The sequence below is a fragment of the Osmerus mordax genome, chromosome 20 (assembly GCF_038355195.1).
Source record: "Osmerus mordax isolate fOsmMor3 chromosome 20, fOsmMor3.pri, whole genome shotgun sequence".
Classification (NCBI taxonomy): domain Eukaryota; kingdom Metazoa; phylum Chordata; class Actinopteri; order Osmeriformes; family Osmeridae; genus Osmerus; species Osmerus mordax.
Window position 1 is genome coordinate 9704255 of NC_090069.1, and position 14851 is coordinate 9719105.

Genomic DNA, 14851 nt, shown 5'->3' on the forward strand with positions numbered 1-14851 from the left:
TGATTTAGATGGGTCTACAGCCCATCTATCTACCTCATCCCAATATTGTATTTTTTTATTTATCTTGCTCCTTTGCACCCCAGTATCTCTATCTCTGCACTTTTATTCTCTGTGTTTAATTGTTATATTGTAATTATTATGTTTTGCTTATTCCATGTGTAACTCTGTGTTGTATGTGTCCAATCGCTATGCTGTATCGTTGCCAGGTTGCAGTTGCAAATGAGAACTTGTTCTCAAACTTGTTCTCTGCCGCCATTCTTGTTTACAGTCTTGTCACTTCCTGTCTCGATTACTGTAACTCTCTCCTTTTTGGTCTCCCTCACAAATCCCTCCATAAGCTTCAACTGGTCCAGAATTCAGCTTTACATTCAAGGCCATCCACAACCTCGCCCCCCCCGTACTTGTCTAATCTACTCCAGGGTCCCACTACCTCCCGCGCCTTCAGATCCTCTTCCTCCATTCACCTGTCTGTCCCATCTGCCCACCTCACTACCATGGGGAGTAGAGCATTCAGCCGCTCTGCTCCCCGTCTCTGGAATGCACTACCACCCCAACTAAGAAATATTGACTCATTCCCCCATTTCAAATTGGAACTCAAAACCCTTTTTTTTTTTACTACATATTCCATTTGATGTCAATTACGCTGCCTGCTTCTGTTGTTTTTAATGTTGTTGTATTCTTTGTTTTTGCTGTTTTTAAATGTATTTTATATCCTGTACTGTGTCCTTGAGTGCCGAGAAAGGCGCCTTTAAATAAAATGCATTATTATTTTTAAATAGCTTACCTGGCTAAATACAGGTGAAATAAAAAATAAAATAAAAATACAGATGGAAAAATAGCCATATTTTATCATTCTGGCACATTTACAGTCATGTTCAATAACGTGCACTTCCCATGTAAATAAATAAAATTCAAATCCATGGCTGATCAAGCACTGTTTGCTTACTTTATCGCTGACGAACTGGTCGCAAATTTTATTGTTTTCGCATTCGAATTTACATTTAGTCATTTTAGCAGACGCTCTTATCCAGAGCGACTTACAGTAAGTACAGGGACATTCCCCCCCGAGGCAAGTAGGGTGAAGTGCCTTGCCCAAGGACACAACGTCATTTGGCACGGCCGGGAATCGAACTGGCAACATTCAGATTACTATCCCGATTCCCTAACCGCTCAGCCACCTGACTCCCATTTTGCATGAACCAGTGCACTGAAATTGTTCATTTTATGTATTGGGCTATGTTAAACTCTCTCTGAAATCTGCAGATCGATAATACAACCAGAACTCAACTAAACTAAGTCTTACCGTTAGTGAAGAGGCGGACCAAGACACTTTCTTCATCGTCAGTATGGCAGTCTTATTGACAATACGGCAAATATCGAATTCAATTGTACTGTTTGGTCCGGATTTGAGCATTGGCAAAACTGAAGATGTCAGAATACAGACAAAACACACGTCAAAGTTGTCGTGTATGAGTCTGGCCAATGAAATAGCTGTGTCGTCATCAGAGCTTGTGCAATTGCTCTGGAGAAGAAGCGCTGGCTGACCCAGCCGGCTGCTCTCGAATCTCTCTTGCGGTACTTTGATGACATATGTCACAGTGACGTGGCGTTGGCGCCGTCTCAAGTTTGGCAAAATTCTATCGGCGCTGCATGAAGTCAAATACACATAATGCGCTGCGTGCAGCTCGTCGCAATTTTTTGGGGGGACATGTTAAGCAGTAAAAAAAAAAATAAAAAAAAATGTAAAAATAAAAATAAATCAATGTATGGGAAAAGCTGCAGTAGATGCTTACATAGTGACGATACTAGGATTTTTGGACGATACATCCCCTCCTTTGGATACTTTGAAGGCTGTTCCCAGTGGGCTGTACACATAGATCTCTTGTGGTGCAGGGATCACGTGGTCTGGAGGACTCTGAGGGAGAGAAAATACCGGGGTCCAGTCAGACCAATGAGATTTTATATTAAGATCAGTGGGTGAACACAAAGCTTAGTTCACAACAGTCCATTTAGTAAAGGCTGCTGTGGCTGTGACTTACCCAAGTGCAACTAACCTGGGACTTGAAAGCCATAGAACATATAAACATACTTAATTTACAAGTGAATAGGTCAATACTGACACTGATTTTACACTTGGCTGACACCCCTATTGACAGCCTGGACTCAATGATGGCCAGTAAATATATCATGTGCATGTTCTATATCCTGAATTTAACAGTATGTCTGTGAAATATCCTAGGTCACAGAGGCCTATCTGTTTAAGGTCTGGTCCAAACTAAATCCTTTATATAGAAGTGTAAAAGCATGTTGATATGGCCAATGACAGCTCAAAGGTCCAGTGAATGACAAAGAAGAGCCTTCATTTCGCTAAAGGACAGCTGGTGTATTAAATCCATTAACTTCACAACATTGGGAGAAAAAAGAAGTCACAGACTGTTTTATCTAGCCGTCTCAATGCATATCATTTCAATTGGAATGCAATTTGCAACACAAAGTGAGTGATGGCTTTCTGAAACAGGTGCCACATTTACGTATGCAACATACTGGCATCAATTTGTGATTTATAGATTTTTGGCATAAGAGTGTGTGTCCTTGACAGTAGTTACTGTACCAGTAATCTGTCAGAGGATGCAGTAAGCTTGCTGTAGTAGTGAACTCGGCTGCTCAGGACAGAGGCCTCAGAAGTCACTCTCTCCTGGGGGGTATTCTCAACTATATTCCTGGGCTCCACATGGAACGGCCTGGGGAAAGTAAGAGAGAGAAAGAAGGAGCTACTTGGTTAAGCTGTACCTACTGAATTTGATGTGGTAATTTCCTTATTACATTCGTATTGACACACACCAAGACATAGGCATCTAAAATGGTAATAAATAAAATGGTAAAAGTCCAAATGTCCCAGTCACTTCAACGCCCAATTGAATAGTTTCAATGGACTTCAGAACAGCAGTGTCCAAAGCTGTTAACCTTGGTTGTTGCAGCTAAATTACTCGTTAAAAGTACTCAGACACTACCTGTTGAACCTTCCAGCTTTACATTTTGATGAAGGTGCATTGTAAAGATGCAGAGTGAAAGACATTAAGTTGCAGTTGAGTTTTAAAAACCACTTAAAATGCCTACTTGTTTTTAACATTTACATCTAAAAAGAGATTGTATATGACAACATGGTAGAGGGGCCCTCTTGATTTTCAAAAGACCTCTGCCAAAACACATATTCCAATAATGTTGCTGCTACCTCGTCGCTGTTTGTGAAATACCAGACTGGATTAATCTAGCGTGGGGATGCAGCCTGAATGTGTTATTGGGTTGGGTGGAGGGGCAAGGAACGTTTTAAGACTTCAGAAGCTAATAATAGATTTTCTGTGGAAGTAGAAACTAGGGGTGCTTCTCCTTATAATAAACAACTAATGTTGTCTGTGTTGTGGCATTCTAAAAGACAGCAGACCCATATGAAACTGAGTCGTGCCAAGGCGTTGTGACTTTCTAAACACATTTGGTGGATGTGTCATGTGAACTCAGTGCTGATTCAGACAGAATACCACATCTCAGGATGTGTCCTCCCGAGTTAAATGGTTAGTGATTAACTTAAATGGGCCAACTTCTTCTTATGATAATGTAGAATCGACCATTTATGAAAGTTGAACAGTAGAGCCATGCCATGAGACTACAAAACACCAACAACTATGACATCAATTTCCAATGAACTCCTATTGAGTGCCATTCAAGTCAAAAGATCAATGTACCTACCTTTTAGCTCTTGAATCAAGTGAATCCGTAGACCCTCTGTGAGTGTAGCTTTCTCCTGTTCGGACAGAGCCCAGTAAAGGTTTGCAGTCATCCTCCATGACTCTTGGTGGTTTGAATCAGTGAGGTAAAGTACTTACTTGAAAAGTACAAGAATACAGCAATGTCAGTGTAGCCTGCATTAAACAGATTCAACCTTTTAGATTTTTTGTACTCCACTTAATTAAGTCCACATGGAAAAAATCTGCATCCTTTAGATTAGACAATCTGTTGACTAGGCAAACCCTGAACTTTAAATATTTAGGCTATGGAAAGACAGATTTCTTTTTTTTGGTGTGGCGATCACACAGGCTAATGCGATAGTATTCAGCCTGTTGGTCTTATACAATTAGCTACTGTTTAGCAAAGAAAAAGAAAAGGTAAGCTAGCAAGCTACAGCAACAAGGATCATTCAGGATGTTTATTCTATTGTTATTTTATTTTAGCCATCGGTGGTTTAGTTAGCACAGATAATGCTAACTAGGGTAGTCAATGTAACGTGTACAGCGACGGGGCTAATAACATGGTAGTAAGATTAAATGTACACATTTGTCTCTAGATAGGTTATTTAATTATACAATCCTAGATAGCTAGCAAACAAGCAATTCAACGAACTCACCACCCGAGTCAGACACTGACTGCGCGTCATGACAATCCGAAAGGAAAAGTCTACCAATGTGAAAAAGGTTCACAACGTGCGTTAAGAAAGCGATGCTTACTGGGATATGTAGTCGTTGTGCTTGCAAGACTACAACCAGAGAATGTCTAATATGGGGAGAACTCAAGCCCCCACCCCTCGCCCCTCGGCTTGAAGCAACGGCCCCGGTGGATGTAGGTGGTATTGCATTTGTTGTTAGACTTCCGGCTTTTCCGGTCGTTTTTATTCTATTAACTCCAGTCAACATTTACAAAACTATCTCCCCCAATAATTTTGTTCGATTCTCGAACCTGGCTCATACTACTAGATTTTTCATAAAATAATTTTTCCAGATTTTTGCTAAATTTGAAACCAATCCGAAATGGGTAAACTAGCACCCCATTTATTTGCTTACGTCAATAAAAGTTGCATGCAAATGTGCTCGCGGATACTAACAGGGCACGAGCACAAAAGTTCACATTGGCCGATAGCCGATTTACCTGGAGCAGAATGAGCTATATTGAATGAGCACAGGGAGAAATGGCTTGAGTTGCCTGCCCTGTTGTAGCAAGTTCAGCAAATGGTTGTCACACACACATGAAATGTTGTTAATATAGTTTATTCCCGTTATTTTAAAACAGAGTTGATTTGCCTGTCAAGAACGTTTTTACGTTCATAACATGATGGCAAATATTACATTATGTTAAGCGTGAGCATAGATTGTTGACATGTCTATCTGGAGCAAAGACGAAGATTAATACTTTAACTAATAACCACAATAAGAAATGATATAAATATGATTAGTCTTGCCTTCAGAAGCTTTTGTTAAACACACCCATTATTCTTTTTTTTAATCGTGTCATCAAGCCAGACTGCTTTTGTGGGACAATGAAGGTCCTCAGTGACTGTTTCACCCCCACTTATATCTGATGGAAACGTCTTGTATATAAACCTAGTTCTGTTAATATGCCCCTTTCAAAGGCAAATGTTAAATAAAGTATATTTTAGACACACTTCTCAAGCTTTTATTTATAACATTATTTCCGAGTCTTGTTAGATCACGTTATATCCATTAATAGGCGTTTGGTTTTGTAGAACATATAAAACACAGTCCACATTTCTACACTGATATGTAAATTGAAGGCAGTGTGAATTTCGTGGCATTTCGTTTGAAAATACAGTTGACAGTAAGCTATGGTAAGTCTGCATTATGGAAGATTTCTGTTACCAAAATAACTATTGAGCTTTCTTTGCCTGGTGAGAACAACGACGGAGCTAGGTGTTCATGTTAACAGTTTATTTAATCCGATACAATGCATTGGAAATCATACTCAAATCACAAGAAAAAAAAATCAACATATGTGATGAGTTCTAGAATAGCCCTATATTTAGCCCTATAGCCTATTTCTAACAACCAAGTGAAAGGAATACTATACAATGACAGCATACATTTACGTAAAGTTTGCATCATGTCTCTGATTCTTATCGGACTTGTACCCCATTCTGCCACTGCAATGCCTTAGCTCACACGCTCGCAACCATATAAATCTATGCTTGCCACTGGCTGTCGCAAAGTATGACGTGTACAGCTAGTTGCAAGCGTGCACGAGGTCTCGGAGCTAGGGAAAAAAAGAGTCACTGTTTAAAGCTAGACCGGAAGAGTCGGAAGTGGAAAGATGGCGCGGTCCAGTTTCGCGCTCTCGCTTGCCTCACTGCGCACTTTTCATAGAAATGAATGGGGACGCCATCTTGGAAGACAAAAGTTGCTTCCTCTAGTTATATTAACTATGGGAGAACTGCTACTCTCGGGAAACTTCCGGCTTCTCAACTGGTTGCAGTTCAATGGAGCTATTGTAACCGGTGTGAATCGGTGAAACTCTTACACCCCCATTACATTGGTGCCGTGACCCGGATGGCTAGGTTAGCATTAGATGCTAACCGGCCGGAGTGAGTTTGGAGGGGTGAATGTAACCGGTATGAATCGGTGAAACTCACTCCTCAGGTATGTAAAAGGCCACCCGCGTCAACAAACAGCTAGCTCTTCTTTGGCGTAGTTGGTAGTGGTTGCGCTTGGCAGTCCAGAAGTGGCAAGTTCGACTCCCGATGGCAGCGAACGACGGCCCTGGCAGAGCAATACCACGTCTCTTACACCCGTTACACTATACCCCTCAAAATCCACTTTTCTCAGGATATCATTTTTTGTCTAGTAATTTGAATGTTGAATTCGAAAGGGGAGGCAAAAAAAAAAACACACTGCTGGGTGTCGCTTTTTTGTCTTAAAAAGCCTTTTAAAATGTCAATGACGTCATACACATCGTACGACCAGAGATACTGCTTTGCGGCAAGCTCTGGTACCTTCCATTTTTCTCTCAAGGCATCGACAACACAGCTGACAGGGGAGGCTCTCCCTGTCAATACACATGCTAGAAAGAGTTTTGGTTTGCTAATGTTGTTGCTAATGTTGCTGCTAATGTTGCTAATGCTCTGATATTCTGGTTCTGCTTCGGATGCCATCGAGCGGCATTGCTGGTCGTAGTCAGTCCTTCACTAACCAATCAGCATTCATTAGCAGAATACTAGCGTGTTATGGGCAACAATGACTTACCCTGTAAGAAATGGAAAGGACATAAGTACTTGTTCATTCAACTTTAGACCTGTAATCCATGTTGAACATGCAAAAACTACAATCAAATCTGAGATTTCTCAACGACAATCAGGTGAAACAGACCAATTTAGCCGTTTAGCTCCATAGACTCCCATTCATTTTGCAATCGACCGCGATCACTCCCAGTGGAACTCTGGTGGAACTGCAACAAAATTCGGTACAATGGGGCTTAATAGGGAGTGGACAGGCTCTCTGTAAACGGGCTCTGCTACAACTCAAAATGTCTATGTCAAAATTATTTAATATCCTTTGAGGTTTAGTTTTTTGTTGTTGCTAAGTGCATTTGCACAAAAAACTAATATTTTCCTCGAAGAAAGGGTTAAGGTTTCCTGAAAATAATAAAAATAAATAAACAAAACACCCTTAAGTGTTCTCCTAAGGTTTCCCTGAAGTATTTAAGGTTTTCTCCTTATCTCGGTCTTATACTTCTCTCTGTCGCACAAAATACCTTATCAACCAAAGTAAGGAGAACTAGAGAGGGTACAATTTCTGGGGAAATTGTAGGGTGTGCTTGCTTGCGTCGGTTGCAGGTGGGTCCGTCCCTTTAAGTTTTTGTCTTCTAGGGAAATTTTTCAAGCATTTAGCCTACTCATATTGCGTAATTCATAAAAAAAAACTTTGAAACAAACGACTGTAACAATGCTGTCACCGGCAGTATTTCAGATGGAATCGCGATTCAAACAGTACCATCTGCCTACTGAAAATATGCCCCCAAAAACGTAAATAAGCTCGACATCTATTTAGGGAGAATTGGCCATTTCAAAAGAGGTTTGCTACGAGCAAGCTGGTTGTGGTGGCTAGCCGAACTGTGAGGGGATTGTTTGAAAGCGCCGGAAATGAGAACGTTTCTTTTGACATAAAGCTTAGGCTGTGGCACTGAAGCCAGCGACGCACCACACAAGCTTGAGTTTAATACATTATTTAATGTTACATTACTTACTGTACATGCAAGTCTTGATTTGCTTAAATGTACATGTATGATGCTGTTAGTACACCACGGCACGATACTCGCTGTATCGTGCAACATCTATGCACGTTGTATCCATGCCTCGTTGCTAACGTGTGCTGATGCTGTGACGTAGGCTAGCACTGATACCCTTTGTTGACAAAAGGCAAAAAGTTCAGCCTAAACCGTGCAACAGAACGTAAATCCCAATAGAAGCAACGCAATCGAGACCAAGACGAACATTTTGACACCGCCGTTTTCTATGTAGTCCGAATATTCACTGATCCTTAGGGGTCAGAAAAGAAGAACAAGAAATGTGAGAGAACAAAGGTTGTGCCCTTGCCGAAGGCCAAGCACACCCAATTACTTAACCCTTTGTCTGACTGGGCCCTACAGCGTACTGTCACTGACACCGGTGTGACAGAACGCGTCCTTAGAACCTCCAGTTTTCTTTATTACGTCACAATAGAGTTCAACATTAGCCTACGTGTATATTACCTAGTAAACCATAATATTATCCGTTTCCCTTGACTTATCACTTTCAAAACATTTTACTATTGTATAACCAACCACAGATCAAAATAATATATATTCATTCACAAATATGCATTTAAAACATCTGACAATAGTCTGTCTTTCGTCTTGTTTACTTGAGGCCATCTTTGTTTTTTTTGTGTTCCGGCAACAAATATGACCCTTGATGATGTAACACTTGACCCCGCACACCTCACTCTTCTGTGTTTCCAACTCTATGAGTGTTTCCCACAGTTTAGAAAGCAATTTGTGTGGGGCCAATCAAATATAGCCATTTCTGTGTCTAGTATCATTGGACATTTTCGTCTGTCTATCACACAAAGAACGTCAGCGAATAAGAACAAAACTAGAACGCTGATGATTTCAATGGCGAGTCATTTGGTAAGTAATTCAAAATATCCATGGGCATGTACCTTTAATGCAACATTTAAAGATTATTCGGTTAGCACACTCTTAACAGTATAAATTAATGGATAAGAGTCGTAGTAAGAAGAATAGTTTTTTAATGTAAATATGTATACGGATATTTAATTAGACGACCAGTCATTAAACCTAGCATTAGTTGGACAATGTGCAGCTAAATGGCAGGGAACTGCCGCGAAATCACTCAATATAGTTAGTGGTTTTCATTCGAAATGAAAGCTGCAGTAAATAATACACTCTAGAGTGAAAGATCCATATATTTTTAATTTATGCGCTTAACTTTCCCAGCCAACATTTGAGATCTATCCAGTGTGTCCAGCTCATGTTTAGTTTAGCATGGCGAATACACCAACATTAAAACACATGTAAAGTTGTGAACGCTTAGTATGATGCTTACCGGCTGCAATTTAGCTGCACATAAATCTCCCCTTTTTGAATCTCTGTGAGAGAAATCCAGGCTTTCCAATGTTGGGTGGTTTTCTGTGTTACGTCGGGAGGACTTCTCCAGACGACGAACTCCAGCACTCTTTGCGGTAGGCAATATGACCTGTATCCAATTAACTAGTTAACTGCTTCAGGCTCACTTTGACTCTGCTACTAACATGGCTGTGTCTCCGTCTGTGTCTGTTTCTCACTTTACCCCCATTGATTCTGTGAGCATCCTATATGCACAGGAACCACCCTTACATTGACGTGACCATGGCGTGAATTGGAAGTTACGTTCATGACATGAAGTACTCTGCTACACTCCCCCCTCCATGGAAAGACAACCCATGGTTGGTAAAGTGCAGCCTAATCCAAGCCGAGGAAGTCCTCCTCATCAGAGACCTCCCAGAAAATGTTGTACAGTGTTTGTTTCTCTTGCTTGTCAATCTCGGCTGCAGTTGGATAACAAACTTTGATATTGTTCACATGAATATTGCACAGACCTTCTCCAGTGTCTTCTCTCACTACTTCAAAGTTCACTGGGCCTAGCTGCCGCAAGACTCAATACTGTCCTTTCCACTTCAGAGCCAGCTTTGCAGAAAAGTGTTTTGTTTTGGAAGATTGAGGATGGTTGTGCAACCATACCCTATCTTTGGGTAAGAATGTTACATCTTTTTGGTGTTTGTTATAGTTTCTCAGCTGTCTCACCTTTGCTTTATTACTGCTGATGAGTGCTTTATTTTTCAGATCTTTGATGTGTTGCACTACATCATATTCGGCAGCATCGGGGGAAAGATTCTGACCCTTCAGTAGTTTATCCATGGGATTTCCGCCCAAGGTGTAGCTCGGCTGGGGATACACCCGTGGTCTCATGGACGGCAGAATTTAGGGTGAATCGAAATTCAGGTAAGTACTGATCCCATTTCCTGTGGTTTTCCACAATGTAGGATGAAATCATGCACTTTAGGTTTTACCCTTTCAGTTAGGTCCGTCTGTGGATGGTAGGCTGTTGTCAGTGTTGGGGTTACTGTCCAGGGCTGCGTTTCCCGATAACGATGGATCGTAGCAACGTTCGAGCAAAATAACGAAACCATCGATTTTTCTTACGTGCGTTTCCCAAACATGCTTGTAAGGAGTAGCCTAATCTATGCGCTTTCAAGAGCTAAGAATTTTTAAGAGACACTTTAGCTACGGTTTCTTTGGGAACGGCCTGTAAAACTAAGATTCGTCGTACGATGGATTCTACGATCAACTTAGACTTACGATGCTTTTGGGAAACACAGGCCAGGTCTTACAAAGTTCCTTGAACAAGTTGGAGACAAACTGAGATCCTCGGTCTGAAAGGATGAAGTCTGGAACTCCCCATCGAGTGAGAATTTCTTTCTGGAACAAGTGGGCAATGACTGGTAAGGATGCTGTGCGCATGGGGAAAAGTTCCACCCAGCAAGTGTAGTAATCCACAAGCACAAGAAGGTGTTCATTTCTTTCTGGGCTGCAGGGTAAACCCCCTTGATGTCATTTTAAGACCAAAAGGCCTTAAAATGGAAGAGACCAATGTGTGTCTTGAAAGCAGTTTTGGCTACGCTGGAGGCATTCACGGTGACTTGCCAATAGCCACTATTGAGGTCTCGGGTGGAAAAGACAGAACAGCCAGCCAGCGACTCCAACAGCTCATTGATGTTAGGCAAAGGATAAGCGTCAGGTTCTGTTACAGAGTAACAGAACCTGCTCTGTGTTAAGTTTCCTGTAATCAACACAGAATCTAAACCCTCCATCTTTCTTAGGCACGACCAAGCGCTTCTGGGGGCTGCCATTGACACCCAGTCCTAAGAATAATAATAATATATATATATAGCTGCAAGCAGCAATGGCGGATTCCTCCAAAACATTGCGAACCATTGAAAAATTTATATTCTTCACAAATTATCACTGTATAGAAAAATCCATGCTGCAGACTTACCAACGGGTTGTCCCAAGATATCATGAGACAAAGGAATCACGAATAAAGGCAAACAAATCAACAGTTATTGGCCAAAACACATTTGTGCTTCCTGCGGCTACGGCCAGTGATCACATGACACCGAATTACTTGGACATTCTCAGATGAGGGTTCCGAGTCATCACACCAAGTTTGGTGTTGATTTCTCAAGGATTTGCTGAGATATGATCCAACTTCCTGTTTGGTGTCTTTGTTGCCGAATTTGATTGGCTGTACCGGACAACGGTTATGAAAATCAAATATATAAATAATACCTGAGTGAGGGTTGCTCTGACGATGATGAGGGTTGCTCTGATGATGATGTGTGCCAAAGGAGGAGAAACGAAAAATCGTTTTTTCACAAAATTCAAAATGGCGGCAAATCTATATAACCGGAAATTCACGTCATAGTTGAACTTGTCTTGATCCAGGGAATCCAACGGTACCTCATTTTTGAAAATCGGTCATATGGTTCAAAAGTTACGTGTGTAAACACAAGTCCAACTTTGACCCGTTGGTGGCACTACAGTGCTCAAATGGGAGACATGAAACTTGGTGAGAATAAAGAGGGGCCTGTCCTTAATGAGTGTGCCAAATTTCACAAAAAGTGACCATACGGTTCTAGGGGCTGCCATAGACTCCAATGGGAGAGGAAGATGATTAATAATAATAACTAGAAAGGCATTTCCTGCTGAAAATGAGTTGGAATGCTGAAAGATGAAATTATTTTTCTTAAATTGAGAAAATACCCGCAAGCTGAAATTAATGTCAAAAATGTGTGAGTCACACAAAAGAGGCAGTGTGGAAACTGAACTGCATCATCTAACAACGCTAAGAGCTGAAATACAATGCTGGAGAAGCTGAAAGCTGAACTGTTAAACAGAAGAAGTAGGCCTAGGCTAGCCAGTCATAAAAATAATATTAGTCTTAACAGCTGAAATTATAGTTGGGATAGTCATAGCAGTAGCAGATGTAGCCTATCATTGAGTGCGTTTACTCGGCTTTCTTAGTAGGATTCAATGTGTTGATTGAATGAAACATACAGCAGTAGGGCCGATACAGGAACATACGGCAACACTTTGTTGCTGTAGGATGATGGTGCAAGTTTTGTCCGTGGAGCATACAACGATTAATAAAAAGAATCATGTAGACGCGCTTATTGAGTAATCGCATAACTAATTACACATGTAAACGGAGTAATCGTATGGCATAAACCGACAATTGCTAGTAATCGGGTTTCTCATGGTCAAGTAAACGCACTCAGTGGCGTAGTAGAATAAAACAGTTCCATTAACAATAGTAGTAAAAGAGATATTAGCAGCACCTGCAGAGTCACCTCTTGTAAATTGTATTAGGTTGAAATACTATCAAACTCTGTCTTGTGACTCCACTAATCAGCTAATACCAATCACCTGCGTGAGACTGAGTGGTGCGTGTCTGTCGTTGCAACGGTGATGGTGCAGCTATGATTGCTAACGCGCTGAGGGCAGAGAATAACAGAAATGTAGCTAGAATCCACACCTCAAACAAGTTAACCTAGACGCAAAACTATACGTCCAATCCCAAAAATAAGGATATTTTCCGAGACCCAAGACTCTGCCGAAACCAGAGATGTCCTTTATATTTCTGTGCGGTCAGAAATACGACTCTACCGGCAGTTTCAATATCTTGTTCTTTTTGCGTTCTCTGACGATTTTGTCACCAGATTTGCATTGGTCTCTATGGGGCGAGAGTTGGACTTTGTCTCACTCTCGGGCTCCTCACGCAAAAAGTAAATAACTGGGTTTCCATACCCATGAGTCCGACCAGCACAAGCACGGCATCGTTTTGATCCAAAATGAAGCTTGAAAAGTTAATATTGTGGCCGTGAGGGCAAAAGTGCCATTTAAGACTCCTGTTAAATGTGCCTAAAAACGCCTAAACAGCATACCTAAAGTAAATTGGAAGCTGTTCTTGAACCATTTGGAGTACATGCATGTAAATGATCTCTTTTGAAAGCTGACACTCTGAAGTTATGTCCCCTGTTGTCAGGACCCCTGTCAGTCCTACTAGTGTTAAGTAATAGAAGCTTGAACACAAGGAAAGTGAAAATCTCTATTTCCGCCTAGATTTTGTTTTGAAAACAGAGGCCTGAAGAGGCCTAGAGGTGGTAGGTATTAGCTGGAAGACTAAATTGGACCACAGGTTGAAGCCTTACCCAATTCAAATCAAAAGTCAAACATAATACCACAATATATTCATATTGGCTTTTAAATCCCGCTCAGCGGCCAAGTAAAATAGTGACACCCCCTGATGACCTGCTGTAAACCGCTGGCTTTTAAATCCCGCTCAGCGGCCAACCTAGATAGTGATACAGCTCAATAATGTTTGAGAGTATGGTACTCCTCAAAACATCGGGCAGCACACAAGGGAACGTTACACGCCGCACACATGTACTTGGTCGTGTGGTGGACATGCAGACCTTGCATTTCCTCCTGGTCCTGATGCCCTGAGTCTCAGTCTGAGGAACCTCAGAAAGGAAGTGCCTGCCTGTCAGTCGGAGAGGATTGTCTAAGGCAGGACGGCCACCAGCTGATGATCGCCGAGCTGTGTGGTGCACTTCAAGGACTTGCCGTATCAAGTTCATCCTGTACTCCTGGTAAGGTATAGTCTTCCCTGCATGAAAGAGAAGGGGGGGGAGGATTTGAGTAAGACTACATGTTATGGTGAAACACTTTGTGACACGTGTCATTCTAATACAGTTGTCATCGTTTTATTTCATTTCATGCTAAATGTGAAAGCAGGAGTCTGATAAATATAATGAATTAAAATGTATTGTTGAATTCTCTCACCTGACAATTGGCGATGGACAATGAAGCCATTGAGGACTGCATTGTCAAGAAGATGAAAAAAGATCTTCTTATACCATTTGGTGGTCTTTCGTGCACAGGGTACGTAGCTATTGAGCATATCACCCTTATCTACGGCTCCGATCTTCCTATTGTAATCCAGTACACAGCATGGCTTTACAATTCCCTCTCTGGTGACACGGTCCACTTTTCCAGTGGCAGCCATTCCAGATGCATTCACAGTGGAAATGACATGCACATCCCTCTTGTCATGCCACTTCACTGCCAGCTGTTGACCGTTCCCCTTGAACTCAACATCTCCCTTTTTCATTTTGCAGGTGAAAGGTGGCATCCCCTTCCTGTTGGACCGCACAGTCCCACAGGCACCTGTTCCAAGAGACAGGAGATGTTGAAAGAGGGTTGGACTGCTGTACCAGTTGTCCACGCACAGTACATAGCCTTTCCTCAGGTGTGGAGCAAGCAAGGTCATGACAACAGACCCTGAAATCCCAAGCACATCATGATGCTGGATGTCTGTTGTGGATCCTGTGTATATGAGCATGTCCTGAACATAGCCAGTACTTACAACACAAAGAACTTGACTCCGAACCTTTGCCTTTTTGCCGGTATGAAT

General features: G+C 41.6%; 1 protein-coding gene across 5 annotated transcripts in view; it reads right to left on the reverse strand.

Annotated features, from left to right (window-relative positions):
• slc38a9 (solute carrier family 38 member 9) overlaps positions 1-4428 on the reverse strand; it is a 40743-nt gene extending 36315 nt beyond the window's left edge. For all 5 annotated transcript variants that reach the window (XM_067258088.1, XM_067258086.1, XM_067258087.1 and 2 more), the window contains exons 1-4: positions 4400-4428; positions 3745-3880; positions 2612-2741; positions 1794-1915 (exon numbers count right to left, since the gene is read on the reverse strand). In XM_067258088.1, the coding sequence (XP_067114189.1) occupies positions 1794-1915; positions 2612-2741; positions 3745-3842 (350 nt within the window). In that variant the 5' untranslated portion in view covers positions 3843-3880; positions 4400-4428. The remainder of the gene's footprint in view (positions 1-1793; positions 1916-2611; positions 2742-3744; positions 3881-4399) is intronic.
• Positions 4429-14851: the final 10423 nt, after the last annotated feature.